A 15006-nucleotide genomic window follows, 5' to 3' on the forward strand; every position below is an offset into this window, starting at 1 on the left:
AATTTATATTTATATTCGATTGTATCTTCGGATCGGTTTGGTACAATTTGGTTTATTGGTAAGTCGGTTCCGATTCATTGAATTATCGATTTTGTTCATGTTTGGGCCCAAACTAGTAATTTGAAGAAGTATTTAAAGAAAACGAATGGGCCGATAGGCCCGGTACGCCTCATTTGTTTATCGATTATATAAAGCATGTTAATTAGTAACTAATTAAAAAAAAATCACATATTTACCATTTAGATTATTTTTGGGGAAATTTCATGTTTACCACATAATACTACTTATCATATTTACCACCACTAAAAAAACATTTTCAAAAACATTTTCTTCATTAAGTAATATTAAAAGAAAGTAGAACTGATCATCAAAAAAAAAAAATAGAACTAATGGTTGTAAAATGAAAACATTTTCTGTAGCGACTAAATTGTCATTTTATTCCACAAAATGACATGAACTAATTTTAAAATTTTTTACCATTTACTTTAAACTAGGTTAAGATCCGCGTCTTGCGCGGAATTAACATTATATATATGTTTTTATGTATTATAAGTTTTTAACATATTTATGAAATAATAAATATATATTGAATGATGAAAAAGTCAGTAACTATTACATATACAATTAAATTAGTGTGAACACATAAATAAATTTCTTTAATCCTAAAACTTTTTATATGATATATATTTAAATTTAACTGACATTAACATATATATTAAATGATATTGATATATATTAAATGATGCTTTCTACTCATATAACTTTTTGATATTTTGTATATTTTTATAACAAAAACTTTAAATCATTGATAACAACTTTTTCATTGTGGGATTGATAGTTTTAGTAATTTATATATTCTTTTAGAAAAAAATAAGGCTAAGTTTAAAATTTAAATACTAAGTTGTCAATATTTTTTCAAAGCTTTTACCAAAACATTTTTTATTTAAAGAAAATTTGAAATTAAAATATTTTTGTATTTTATATTTTAATTTAAATGATATATATATATATATATCTTGTATGCTTAATATTTATTAAATGAGACTTCTTACTTATATAATTTGTAATCATTTGTATCTTATTATAACAAAAAATTTAAAACACGAATCACAAAAATTTAAATGTGAGATTTTTAACAGTTTTAGTAATTTATGGTCATTTAAAAATAAATAAAAATATAACATATACAGAAAAATCTAAATTTATCATATGGTTAATGTAGTTGTTTAATTTATTTTATTAATTTAAAATTAAATAAATATGGTAGAGAACACACTAATTTTTTAAAATCTTTATTATTCAAAATCATTAATTTTCATATATATACTTTAGCTACATTAGACAATTCCGTAGTTTTTATTTAAGAAAAAAATAAAAATCATTAATAATGAATTTATGGCTAGTTTAATAAAAAACTTATTATATATTTAGATGGACTAACATATTTTTATAAGAATTCTAAAATTTATTGTGGTGATGACAAATGACTACCTCAAATGTTTGTAATTGTAATATTTTTCTTTTAATATACAGGTGATAAAATAATTCAATTCTACACAAAAATAGACAAAATAGAAAGATTACTACTCCATAACATATCAAATTTGACTTTTTTTTTTATCAAATTTGACTTTCTTAACCATAACAAATTTGACTTTTTTTTGGCATCATACTATCATAGCAATTTTGACTAATAATGAATGAAGCAAATATATTTCTTTTCCATTAAAGTCAAATTATATTTATTTTCCTTCTACAATAACTATATTATGTTTACTATTTACAGAAACTCGTTTTCCTTTAAAAACCTAAGGCCATCTTCAAAGGGGGAGCACATGGGGTGTGCTTGGGCTTAATATATTTGGATTTAATCCAAAAGTGGGCTAAGAGCAGTTTGGGAGGGCTTGTTGAAGAGCTGTGCTTAAGGGAAGTGCTGGTCGACGTGGCAAGTGTCTATTGGTCGAAAAAAAGAAAGGGAACACGGGTTTTTTTTTTCCATTTCCTAGGGTTTGCGATCTATCTCTCTGTCTCTCGAATCCAGAAACGGCGACGAACGGGAGAAGCCAGTTCCGTTCGATTTCCGACCGAAGCACACCGTGAATTGATCTTTTATCTCCTCCTCACCGATCTTCTGTATCACCCTTGAAGGTATGACCGATGTTTTGTCTCTGCTCTTTTCTCTCCTCGTCTCCTCGTCTCCTTCATTTATCGTTCTCATCGATTTAGGTTTGTAGGTATGGGTTAAGCGTTTTAATCGATCTTATCCATTGTTTACGGTTAGATTCTTAACAAAATTTTGTCTCTGATCTTTTCTCTCCTCGTCTCCTCGTCTCCTTCGTTTATCGTTCTCATCGGTTTAGGTTTGTTGGTATGGGTTAAGCGTTTTAATCGATCATATACATTGTTTACGGTTACATTCTTAAGAAAATAGGAAGTCGATCTTGTTTATGGCTTCGTTTAGGTTCTTAAGAAAATTGGAAGCTTAAGATTCTCTTTTGTTTTGTTTCTGAGGATTGAAGTTGCGGATAGTCAGGCCGAGAGTTAAACCGGCTAAGCAACAACAAACAAGCCTTTATCGAAAGTAAGAAGTTAGTCATATGTGTTTTCAATAGCCAATGCTTGAATTGAGTTGTTGTTGTGTTTAGTTGAATAGTTTAGTTAGCTTTTGATTTCGTCTTTCTCTTCTCGTGTATCAGTTTGCTTTGAGTTAACTAGTTTCATGGTTTAAGTCACAAAACTATAAAGTGATATGAAAGCTAAAGTGATATGAAAGCTAACCAACAAAACTTAGACTTAAATGATATTGTAAGCTTTAACAAAACACTCTAATGTCTGCAATAAGTGTTTGAGTTGATGGAAGTAGGTAATGGTTATTAGCTAAGAATTAACTACAACTACTACCATTTAAACCCGAGATTGTGAACTCAATCTCTCTTCATCATCTTCTTCTTTGTATGAAATCGTTTCCTATGGATTCAAACAATAATCCTAGTCAGTCTCAATCATACTTTAGTCTTCTTAACTTCCCTTATGATAGATTCTCTCCCAGTGTAAACTTCTCCTCTTCTCAAACCCAAACCCCTTTTCTTAGTTCACAACCGAGTTCCCAGCCGAGTCAACCTCCTAGTCAAGCAGAAGAGACACCAGAAGAGCGTAGAGAGAGAAGGATATGGTCCACACAAGATGACTTAGTCCTAATAAGTGGCTGGTTAAACACATCGAAGGATTCCATTGTTGGCAATGACCAAAGGGGTGGGTGCTTTTGGAAGCGTATAGCCGATTATTATGCATCAAGTACTCATGTACTTGATGGTGCTGAGCCAAGAAACCATGAGCATTGTAGACAACGGTGGCAAAAGATTTCTCGCGAAGTGAGCAGGTTCTGTGGAACCTATGCAGATGCAAAGGGTGAGAAAGCTAGTGGGATGAATGATTTGGACATTCTGCAGAATGCTCACCAAATCTTCACTTTGCTGTATAAGAAGAAGTTTGGTTTGGAGTATGCGTGGAATGTCCTGCGGTTTGAACAGAAATGGTGCGACCACACCCCTATGAACCCAACTCCGAAGACAACCAGTACTAACAAGAGAAAAGCCGATGATGCAGCACCATCTACAGAATCTGTTGTTGGTGAGCATGAGAGCAGGCCTCCTGATATAAAGGCCATGAAAAGGTTAAGGAACAAAGGGAAAGACAAGGATGCCCCAGCTTCGAACATTAGTCAGATATGGGAGATGAAACAGATAGATTTGGACGTGAAGAAAGAACTCCAAAAGATGTCACTTCTTGATACCCTCATTGCCCGCAATGACACTCTTGATGAAGATGAGAAAGTCATTAAAAAGAGCCTAATGCGTCAACTATTTAAGGAACTTTGAACTGTCTGTTGCAAGTTTGTTTGCCTCTGTCTTTGATATGTTTTATGCTTTAGGAAACGAGTCTTGTAATGAACCAGTTTGGTTTCTGGATATGTTTTAATGAATCAGTATTGTCTTCTCTTGTTTTGATGAATTATGTTTTAGTTTCATTCTTGCACAAGTGTAAACTTCTAAACTAATAACAAACTCTGTTTTTTGGTTTCAGGTTGAAGAAGACATGGGACTTGACTCTATCTACGACTATGGAATAAACAGCCCATTAGACTATAGTTCTGAAGACGAGGCTGATAGCAGTTACTATGCTCTGCAACTTGGTCTTGCTGAGGTTGGATACACTGGCTGTGAAGAGGAGGCTCAAGCTGAACCTGATTACGGAACACAACTGATGCAGCTCAGGGATCTGCAAAGCCTTGCAGAGCAGAGGGTGGTCAACCTGGAGAGGGTTTCAGAGCAGAGGTTGGTCAACCTGGAGAGGCTTGTACTCCATAATATGGTCGAAAGGTAAAATAGCATATATTATGCGAGCATGTCTTATACTCCATAATATGATTGTTGAAGATGAACGAGATTCATACACTCTCGAACAAGAATTGGAACAAGAAAATGGAACCGGAACTACTCCGGGTCGTTCGTTTTCAGTAAGTATGGCTTCAAATCTCGAGGGTTTTGGTGATGGTCACACAAGAATTCGTGATAGACAAGCACATCACCAATTGAAAGAGGATTTGATTGAGAATATATGGAATAAATTTGGATATTAAACTTTGTATTAATTAAATAAAATGTTTGTTTGTTTAATTAAATAATATGTTTGTTTCATACAAATTTCCATGTTTCTTTTTTTTTTTGAATCAATTTTAAAATAAGTTTTTTGGTTACATTATTTAATTAATTTTATTTGGTTAAGCACACCCTTAATTAAGTGATCTCCCTTTGAGGATGTCCCATGTTCCTAGCCTAAATACAATATTATACTACTATTTTCACTCTAAGCACACACCTAACTGCTCCCCCTTTGAGGATGCCCTAATGACGAAGGCTAAATAATGCGTATCAGAAGTTATTAACAATCCGACTCTTCGCTTATCTCTCTCTCTGGAACTACCGTTTCTCCTCCCGCAGTATCGTCAACTTTCGAACGAAACCAAAACCTTAATTCACCCAAATACACTCTTTTCATTAACGAGATAGGTTCATTGGAAAAGACGAAGAGTATTAGGTTTTTTTGTGGGATTCACACCATCGCTACTTACAGATCTAGAGGACACTAAAAGAAACTAAAAATTTCAGTTCTTCTCATCTACCCTATCTATCAAAGTCGGTTCCTTTTCCCTTTGTTATCTGCTGAGAATCAAAGCCAATGGATTTCGAATAAAGCAAAGACCTTTGATTAACTAATTTGAGTTTGAGACAATAAAACATCCATTGATCTAAGGATATGTATAACAGTAATAGAGTGCAAGTGTACCATGAAGATGTGAGGGTTGGGGAGATGGAGATACACCCTCTAAAGGAAGACGATGTGATGAAGGAGAGGAAGAAGAAAGTCATGGAGGAAGTGAAGATGGGAATCAAAATTAGCGGTTTTTCTCAACCAAGCAAGAGATGCACTCCTCTTGCAGTGCTTACTACCATTTCATCTTCTGGACTTTGTTTCAAACTTGAAGCTTCGCCAACTCCTGCTGCTCATGACCCTCTCAGTGTCTTCCACTCGTCGTGTCTTAGGGACCAGAAGGTATACTATTACCTTGTGGAACATCTAAGACCTAACTCAGACGATGCACTAAAGTTATAAACACATGAAATCTGGGATTTTGAGTCATCTTTTAGCTTCCTTAATGCCAGAGTTGCATAAAGTTTGAGGCTTTCGGAACATCTTTTAGCTTCCTTAATGCCAGAGTTGCATAAAGTTTGAGGCTTTCGGAAACATCTTTTATATTCCTTAATGCCAGAGTTGCATAAAGTTTGAGGCTTTAGAAACATCTTTTAGATTCCTTAATGCCAGAGTTGCATAAAGTTTGAGGCTTTAGGATCCTTTCCTGAACTAACTTGTGACTATGCTATACTCACATCTGTTATTATTTTATTATTGTTTCTTGCAGACTGCAGTAATGTCCCTTGGTGGAGAAGAGCTTCATTTGGTTGCCATGTGCTCGGAGGATATCAACAATGACCGTCCTTGTTTCTGGGCGTTTACAGTTGCTCCTGGAACTTATGATTCCTGTCTTGGCATGCTGAATCTTAGATGTCTGGGGATTGTGTTTGATCTTGATGAAACACTCGTAGTGGCCAATACCCTGCACACATTTGAGGTTAAAATGGAGGGGTTGCTCCGGAGAATGAGCAGCGAGGTGGACCCTCGACGCCGTGCTGTTATGGTGGCTCAGATGAAGCGTTATCAGGATGACAAAAATCTGTTAAAGCAGTACGTTGAAAGTGACCAGGTTGTTGAAAACGGGGAGGTGATTAAAGCACAATCTGAAATTGTCCCTGCCTTGTCTGACAACCATCAGCCTCTTGTTCGTTCTCTGATAAGGTTGCAAGAGAAGAACATTGTCTTGACTCGCATTAATCCAATGGTATGCAAAGTCTTGAAATTAGTATATGTATCTTAGTTTCTGTTCCCTGTATGTTTATATGTTGGTGCTTACTACACTTTTAAAAGACAGTTAAGTAGTAAGTGTGTTTACAAATAATCTATAATTTTTATTAGTTCGTTCCTTTATTGAGCACCTATATTGCTCTTAATGCTTGTGGCTAAGACTCAATGTCTGTATATTTACACACAGAAACGTGATACAAGTGTTCTTGTGAGGTTGAGGACTTCATGGGAGGAACTTCGAAGCTATTTGACAGCAAAAGAGCAGCGCAAGCGTTTTGAAGTATATGTTTGCACAATGGCTGACAAAGAGTACGCATTAGAGATGTGGAGGCTCCTTGATCCAGAAGGGAATTTGATAAACGCAAATGACTTGCTGGCTCGCATTGTTTGTGTGAAATCTGGTACACTTTTTTTCTTATACATGCTTATTTATTTGTCATGGTATCTTTTCTTACATGCCTGTATGTAAATTAACCATCACAGGTTTCAAGAAGTCACTTTTCAATGTGTTTCTCAATGCCACCTGCCATCCGAAGATGGCACTGGTAATTGATGATCGACGGGAAGTTTGGGACGAGAAGGATCAACCGAGGGTGCATGTGGTTCGTGCATTTGCTCCCTACCATTCTCCTAAAGCTGAAGTAAGTATAACTTTAGGGGGAAACAAATCAAAGCCTTCTAAGCTCTAAACCATAAGCTAGCTTTTGTGGTGAGGGTCTTTGTAGGCTTTGGTTTGGGTCCAAATCGTATCAGAAGCCATAGTCTTGAATACTTTAAATGATTGGTGTTACATATAGCTCATTTCCTTTTTTTTTCTGCAGGCAACTGCAACACCGGTACTGTGCGCTGCCAAAAATCTTGCTTGCGTTGTCAGAAGTGGATTTTTCAAGTAAGATGTAAATTTTGATAATCCACGTTTGTGTCCTTCACATCTCTACTTAAGTCAAAGGATACTTCCTTAGTACATTCTGACGGTAGAATTGTATTTGAACTTGGTAACAGGCATTTCGATGATAGTCTGCTACCAAGGATTGCTGAAATATCTTATGAGGATGATGTTGAAGATATTCCATCACCTCCTGATGTAAGCCATTACTTGGTGTCTGAGGTTAGTCGTTAATGATTGTGAGCAGATAAAATAGTTTATGTTCTTCCAGGCACTCTGGGAGCTTGTGTCAATGATATGCTACAATGTAGATTGTACTCACCCTCTAGACTGCTTCTCAGTAGATTATTCTCTTTTCAATATAGGACGTGACATCTGGTTTAAATGGAAACAAAGATCCACTTTCTAGTGACAAGATGGCTGATGCTGGAGTGGGGAGAATACTGAAGGTGGTTACATTTTTTGGCTTGATTTTTTACAAAGTTTATGTGCTGATGATCCATTAAGGATACCAATTACAGTTGAATACATTTTTCCCTTTTATTCAGGAGGCAATTTGTGGATCTTCAGCTGCCCTTCCGGCGGCAAATACAGATCCAAGAATAGCTGCTCCCGTTCAGCAACCCATTGCTTCTGCTTCTTATGTTCCCGCTCCAGTACCAGTACCAGTACCAGTACCAGTACCAGTACCAGTACCAGTACCAGTACCAGTACCAGCACCAGTCCCAGTCATGCAACAAGCACCGCAACCATCAGCTATCGCCTTTCCAAGCATTCAGTTTCAACAACCGGCAATAGTAGCTACACACTTGGTTCCCTCAGAGCCAAGTTTGCAAAATTCTCCGGCTAGTGTGGAAGGTGAGGTACCTGAATCAGAGTTAGATCTAGATACCAGGAGGAGGCTCCTCATATTGAAACATGGACAAGATCCCAGAGATGCTGCTCCAAGTGAACCTTCATTTCCAAAGAGACCGCCAGTTCAAGCTCCACCTCCACATGTGCAGCCAAGACATGGTTGGTTTGCTGCTGAGGAGGAGATGGATCCAAAAACAGAGAATCCCGTTGGATTACTGCATGAGATTGCTATTAAATGTGGAACTAAGGTGTGTGATCATGATCATGAGTAGTTGATTACCATTAATTCCATTCGCGAGTTGATTCCTATATATATATATATTCCATGACATTGTAGGTGGACTACAAACCGGGTTTGGTTGCTAGTACAAATATGCGGTTCTCTATTGAGGTACTTATAACATCTGTTTTGTAATTACCAAGCTTTTTCTCTTGGATGTTGTATGCTCTGAGTCATTTTGATGGAACATATGCCCTCTTCCCTTCCTTTAGATGAGTTACTTTTGTTGACTGTCCATTTAATCTATGTTTTTCATTGCAGGCTTGGTTTTGTGGTAAAAAAATTGGAGTAGGGATTGGCAAATCGAGACGAGAAGCCCTGCAGAAGGCTGCTGAATTTTCAATCCAGAACTTAGCTGGTAAGACCTTCTGATTCATGAAGTACTCGCGTTTTGAATTTTGTAGCTAAACCACCTTCACATTGTTAGTACCTATTCTAGGGTAGGGTGTAGACCTCAATTTTCAACTAAGCTTGTATTTTTCAATAGTTTGTCAACCACTCTCAAAAGAGTGGACAATGCTATTATTAGACCCATATCAATGAGTATGATAGTTGCCACCACAGATGGTTGCGTGTCGGTATGTTATGATACCACATTAACATATGGTTTTTAGAACTTAAATGTATCACACGCTGTGGGTCCCTTGAGACATGTCTTGGATATGTGAGCAGTTGGCTTATTGTTACTCCTTTTCTGCAGATATATATTTGTCTCGTGAAAATGGCGATGCAGGACCAAGTCACAGGGATGCAGGCCCCCTTACTAATCAGCCATCTGCCGGAGATGAAACAGCGATGCCAGTTGCTACATATACAAGATTAGAAGGCTCTATTAGGCACAATGGCTCCATTCCTACGCTCAGGGAACTGGTACGCATTTCCGTAATCTGAATACTGTTGCTCTCTCAATTTTCTCATCTTTGATATCTGTCTGCCCTTAACCAAATTCCAGTGTGCATCGGAAGGTTGGGAGCTGTCTTTTCAATCTCAGCGTCCACTTCATTCTGACATGGTCCACACTGAAGAATTTCATGCTAAGGTTAGCACATTTATGAAGATTATAGCAGAGATGTGCCAAATTTAATTGGAATTATTGAAAGAGAAAGTTTCATGCATGTCTTCACGGGTTATCAGTCTATACCAGTATCTAAAGTTGAGAGTCTTGAGACCCCTCTTGATTCTTTGTGTAATGTGTTTCAGGTTGCAATAAATGGACGTGTTTTAGGGGAAGGAGTTGGATCAACATGGGAGAAAGCTAGAATGAATGTAAACCAACTAAATCCTTGCCTCTACTCTGGTCACATTGTTTTCTTTGTCTGATGTTTTTTTTACCTTTAGGCTGCTGAGAGAGCACTGGGTAATGTGGGACCATTGCTTCAACGACAAGTATCTTCAAGGTTTGTTGTTTTTAACTTTCATTATTGAAAATAGATTTGTTAATAGTTGATACATATCTTAGAACATGTTGATGTTCAGATCGTTCGGTGGGAAGTCAAACAAGCGTCTGAAGCCAAACTTTCAACGGTCCATGCAACGGATGGCATCTTCAGGAAGATCCTCTTAACAAAAATCATGTCTGCATTTTAATTCCATTGTCTCTTACTTTAAAAGCTACATAGACAATATCTTTGACAAGTTCCCTTTTGTTCCCCAAACAGTTAATCAGTCATAGAGAGACAGATTATGCTTTTTTTGTTTTGTGTAATTACATGTTTTAACTCAAGATTTTTGTGTACTTTATCAGACATTCTGAGTAGAAGCTACAGCTTGAGGGGCAAAGAGAAGACCTAAGCATGCTTGTTTGGCTTCTTCTCAGGCTGTAAGTTTCTCCAGTAAATATCAGTAAAGTTGATTTAGTTGTTTCCACAAAGCTTTTTCTGCAGTTTTACAATTAACAGTCCCTGTGCTATTAACTGTTTAGGCTTTGCCTGGTTCTAATTTTTATCAAATGAGTAGCCCACATATTATTATTATGTGAGAAAAAAATTGCACAAACTTGTCTTTATTTAGGAACATTAACAAAACTTTGCACAAAAGAGTATCCCAAAAGAAAACCACAAGACCAATATATGACAGAACAAGCTCAGCTTTGGATATTTACTGTCCATAGCTTCACAGCGTAAACCCCAAAACTCTCTGACTCAGACCTCTTCTTCAGATGTGGACTCAGAGAAACTTGCTTCAGACTTAATATACTTATACCATTTAGCACAAACCAGGTAAACCACAAAATCAGCTGCAGTTAGACCAGCTAAGAGGAAGTAGAATCTGTCTAAGTGTCCTTTGTTGAGGTTCCCAGGGATCCAGCCAGGCAAATCATCTCTTGTAGAGATGCTCATGACGATGGAAACCAGCAGACTACTTACATAGTTCCCAAGCGATATTGAAGCCATACATAGCGCGCTTGCAAAGCTCTTTAACCCAGTTGGAGCTTGGCTGTTGAAGAACTCGAGCTGACCAACGTACATGAACACTTCTGATGCACCTATCATCATGTACTGAGGTACTTGCCAGAATATGCTCAATGAGCTCGAGTTTGACGCAGTTCCCTTGTGTTTCAGTCTGTATATCTCCACTATTCCTGCTGATATCATCGCCATTACCGCAATCACGAGACCTATTCCCATTCTCTGAAGCTCAGTGAGACCTTTGTTGGGTTCTGTTTTGTTAAGCCTTGCGAAGAGTGGATCTAGAAACCTCCTGTAAGCGAAGATGAAGAAGGCGACGCTGAGAATGTCGAAGCTAGACATGCTTGAAGCTGGAATCTTGAAGTCTTTGATGTTTGTCTTCATCGCTGCGCCTTGCTCAACGAAGAGTGAAGCCATCTGAGTGAAAACCACTGAGTACAGAATGGTGCAGAGCCAGATTGGTATGAGTCTGAACACACATTTCACTTCTTCAACTTGAGTCACTGAGCAGAGCCTCCATGGATTGTAAGTTGATCCACTCTCCACCTTCTCGGCATCATCATCAGGTGTAACTATCGCAGCTCTATCCAAGAATCTGAATTAGACAAGAAAAGAGAGTTAGAAGCTGATCTTGAAGATAGTTTCAGAGAATCTTTAAAGCAATCATCTGTACCTGAAGCCACTGGTGTGAAGAATCTTCTTATCTCCGGTTCGTTGAGTCTCTGAATCATAGAGATTCATGTCCTCATAGTTCGCATCAATCTTCGCTTTTCTTGTTGCAGCAACCAAGACTTGGCAGAATCTAGACCAAGGACTTTCTCTAGGTGTAAAGTGTCTGTACTTTGGCGTGCCAGTCAAGAAAAGCACTAAACCTGCAAAAGCAGAGCCTGTAGACGCCCAAAACCCTAAAGGCCAGTCCCCTTGATCCTCAAAGTAACTCAAGACGGTGTTCGACAAGAGCGATCCGAGATTCAAAGCCAAGTAGAAGTAACTGAAGAACGCGATTTTCGAGTGTCCTTCAACAGAGTCATCTGCATCAAACTGATCAGCTCCAAAGGTAGCTATGTTCGGCTGGTAACCACCATACCCTAACGCGATCAGATACACTGATAGGTAAAAGATGACTGTCTTGAACGTTGAGTGTGGCTTACACGGTGACTCTTCAACTCCACAACCACTTGGTTCAAGTAACAAAGCAGCAGTAGAAAAAGATAACATCACCAGTCCCTATAACACACATAAAACAACGTTAACTTGTGGATCAAGAAACAAACCCTAGTTAAAAACACAGAGTAGTGTTGAAAGAAACTTACCACAACGAAACTTCCTTGGAAGATTGCACATGTCTTGTAGCGTCCCCAATAAGAGTCACTGAGGAAAGCACCAAGCAGAGAGAAGATGTAAACAGTTCCTGTCCATTTACTGACACTATTGGCAGCTTCTGCATTGTCTTGTCCCATCACTCTCGTCAGAAACAGAACTAAGTTCACTCCTACACCGAAGAAGGCAAGCGTTGCAAGCCCTTGGTTCACTGTAATGATAAAAAAAAAACAAATCTCTTTAGAATCTCAAACACAACACTTCAAGAACATAAACTATATGAACACTTCAAGAACATAAAATATATGTATCGATAGACTTACCAAGAATGAGAATAGCACTGAGCCATTTGCCGGTTTTGGCTCGGATGGCTGGATTACCGTGACGATCAACGCTTCCATCTTGAGTGCAAACCTCAAACTGTCTTACTTTTTGATCCATCTATGCGGTTTCGTGTGATATTATCCAAAGAGATTTTGATTTGAAGAGAGAAAGAGAGTCCGGTTAAGAGTAAACCTGGTCGAGAAGAAAGAGAGCAGCAACCTTTGGATCAAAGAAGAGACAAATACAGGAATCAAGGAAAGTAAAGAAGAGAAAAGGAAGTGAAAAAGAAACTCTTTATTTGTTGAGATTTTGAGTTGCAATGAAAGTGTGAAGGAGAAATGTATTATTTATAGAGCTAACGAAGCTCGAGTCAGAAGAGATCCTTTCTTTGACGTCTCTTTCTTTCTCTGGTCATTAATATAATCATTCTTTAAAAAGATTAAAACAGTCTGCCAAATATATATATATTTCGGGGGGCTTTCTAACAGATTTTTGAATTAATTATAATATTTTTTATATAAATTAGTTAATGTATTTTTTAGCTAGTTGTATGAATAGATAACACTAATGATATTTTTTCAAAAAAAAAAAAATCAATGTATATAAAATTAGTTTAGTAGGACTAAAGACATTTTACTTATTGGATTTCCATAGAATAAAAGAATCAGAAAACCACTAATATGACCAGTAAGAAATTATGGTATAAGAAATTAAAACTCCTAAAATATTATTGAAAATATCAAGTATCCTACGATATAAATAGGCATATAAGAAAGAAGAAAAACACCTGGTAAAAGGTAAGCCAAGCTAATGTGTGCCCAGTTACACCTGGAGGGCTGCTGGAAGAGACTGAAATAAACCAAATACGTGAGGGAAAATTAAGTAAAAATGTAAAACAGCAAATAAAAATGCCAAAAATAACAAATAAATCAAGTGGGGAAAAAGTGAAAGTAAGTTTGCTCCCCATTAAAACAGGACTTGGTGTCTCTTTCAAGCACGCAACGCTCGTGTTTAGCTGTCTTTGATTGCGACCTTCTTCACTCCTAACTTATATTTTAATCCTCCCCTTAATTGGTCTATTATAATCTAAGTTTAATCACTAACTAGAATTTGATCCGCGCGTCTTTGTAGGTATTTTATTCATTTTATAAATGTATAACTTTGATATACATACACATTTCAAATATAAGATTTATTTTTTAATGTTACATATAATGTAATTCTATAATTTTATTCTTTAAGTTTTTTATTTGAAATTATTAATATATAAAAATTTATTTTATACATCTTGCTTTGTTATTAATAGTTATTACCTAATAATATAGTTTTAAATTTGGTAAAATAAATTATAAATAATTAATCAAATAGATAAAACCATTCAAAATAAATTTTAAAATTTATTTAGTTATACTATAGAATATATTTTTGTTTAGGATCATTTATATTTTCTCGTTGTATTTAAAAATATACTTTGGCATTTATAATTTTAGTATATATCAGGATTTTATATGTAAATATATTGTTATCTTTAAATAATTTAGTCTTATTATTTTACTAAATTTTATACATGGTTTACAAATTTAAATAAATTTTAGTGGTGAATTATGTTTTAAATGAAAGTATTTTAAATAAAATAAGTTAATTTATTAATTTAATATCATTTTATTTTTAATTCATATAGTATTTTTATTTTAATATAATATCGACTATACTTATAATGTTAATGAAAATAGCATACAGAATTTTGTTTTTATAATAAAATCTTAATTAACATTAATTTGAATGATATTATACTACTAATTACTAAACTAATTAATGCATTATTATATAAAATATTAAATATTTAGTAGGATTTTGTTAGATTTTTTGTCAACAAATGTGTTATAAGTAAAAATAAAATTACAACAGTTTTGTAGGTGAAGTTGTTATATGTATTGATTATATAAGATGTGATATTTTAATGATATCAAAATGTTAATTATAAATAAATTAAATATGATTTTCTAGAAAATGTCAATTTTTAAAAAAAATCACAAATGAATAAAAGTTGTGACTTGTGTTTTAATAGAATAGATTTATGTTCAACTTTGAGACATTTTTATATTCATTTTTGTTGTTGTCATATATGTTTTTATCTTATAGACAAATAATTATATTTTACTTAATATTTAGATAGATTAACACAAACATGTTTGGTATATTGTTTATCAAAACATTGGTACCAATTCGTTTTTTTTAACTTGGTACCAATTCGTTGATTGGTTGGTAAATTAATATACAAAAAGTACATTCAACGTTATTCGAATGTCTAGATTCATAGATGCTGCCTGTGGAAAATGTTCATAAATTCTTCGTTTAGGTTGACAAAAAAAAAATCTTCGTTAGGTATATGTAAATAAATACATATTAATCCGAATCTTTACTCTAAAATTTATATATTTGTGTCAATTGAA

General features: G+C 35.4%; 2 protein-coding genes across 3 annotated transcripts; one reads left to right on the plus strand and one right to left on the minus strand.

Moving 5' to 3' along the window:
• The first annotated feature begins 4735 nt into the window (after positions 1-4735).
• LOC106446383 (RNA polymerase II C-terminal domain phosphatase-like 1) lies at positions 4736-10459 on the plus strand. 2 transcript variants are annotated; one of them, XM_013888095.3, is made up of 16 exons: positions 4736-5613; positions 5981-6457; positions 6668-6881; positions 6964-7121; positions 7302-7369; positions 7483-7588; positions 7732-7815; positions 7915-8469; positions 8559-8612; positions 8763-8859; positions 9202-9371; positions 9454-9540; positions 9702-9767; positions 9840-9898; positions 9978-10075; positions 10246-10459. In XM_013888095.3, the coding sequence occupies exons 1-15, from the start codon at positions 5317-5319 to the stop codon at positions 10063-10065; spliced, it is 2580 nt and encodes an 859-aa protein (XP_013743549.2). In that variant the 5' UTR covers positions 4736-5316; the 3' UTR covers positions 10066-10075; positions 10246-10459. The 2 variants fall into 2 exon arrangements, with proteins under 2 accessions (XP_013743549.2, XP_022562141.2); XM_022706420.2 differs by lacking the exon at positions 10246-10459 and having other exon boundaries at positions 9978-10238.
• Positions 10440-12949, minus strand: LOC106446384 (protein NRT1/ PTR FAMILY 7.2-like). Its single transcript, XM_013888096.3, has 4 exons — positions 12553-12949; positions 12223-12440; positions 11583-12136; positions 10440-11504 (listed from the first exon to the last, which is right to left on the minus strand). The coding sequence occupies exons 1-4, from the start codon at positions 12668-12670 to the stop codon at positions 10643-10645; spliced, it is 1752 nt and encodes a 583-aa protein (XP_013743550.1). The 5' UTR covers positions 12671-12949; the 3' UTR covers positions 10440-10642.
• Positions 12950-15006: the final 2057 nt, after the last annotated feature.

This window comes from Brassica napus, chromosome A1, assembly GCF_020379485.1.
Source record: "Brassica napus cultivar Da-Ae chromosome A1, Da-Ae, whole genome shotgun sequence".
Taxonomy (NCBI): Eukaryota; Viridiplantae; Streptophyta; class Magnoliopsida; order Brassicales; family Brassicaceae; genus Brassica; species Brassica napus.

Bases quoted from the DNA above. Each gene is read 5' to 3' on its own strand.
- LOC106446384 (XM_013888096.3), bottom strand. From the start codon at position 12,670: ATGGATCAAAAAGTAAGACAGTTTGAGGTTTGCACTCAAGATGGAAGC. The intron at 12,137-12,222 runs GTAAGTTTCTTT...TGTGTGTTATAG, and splicing joins TCCAAGGAAGTTTCGTTGTG to GGACTGGTGATGTTATCTTT. The intron at 11,505-11,582 runs GTACAGATGATT...TGTCTAATTCAG, and splicing joins CTTCACACCAGTGGCTTCAG to ATTCTTGGATAGAGCTGCGA.
- LOC106446383 (XM_013888095.3), top strand. From the start codon at position 5,317: ATGTATAACAGTAATAGAGTGCAAGTGTACCATGAAGATGTGAGGGTT. The intron at 6,882-6,963 runs GTACACTTTTTT...TAACCATCACAG, and splicing joins CATTGTTTGTGTGAAATCTG to GTTTCAAGAAGTCACTTTTC. The intron at 9,768-9,839 runs GTAAACCAACTA...TTTTACCTTTAG, and splicing joins GGGAGAAAGCTAGAATGAAT to GCTGCTGAGAGAGCACTGGG.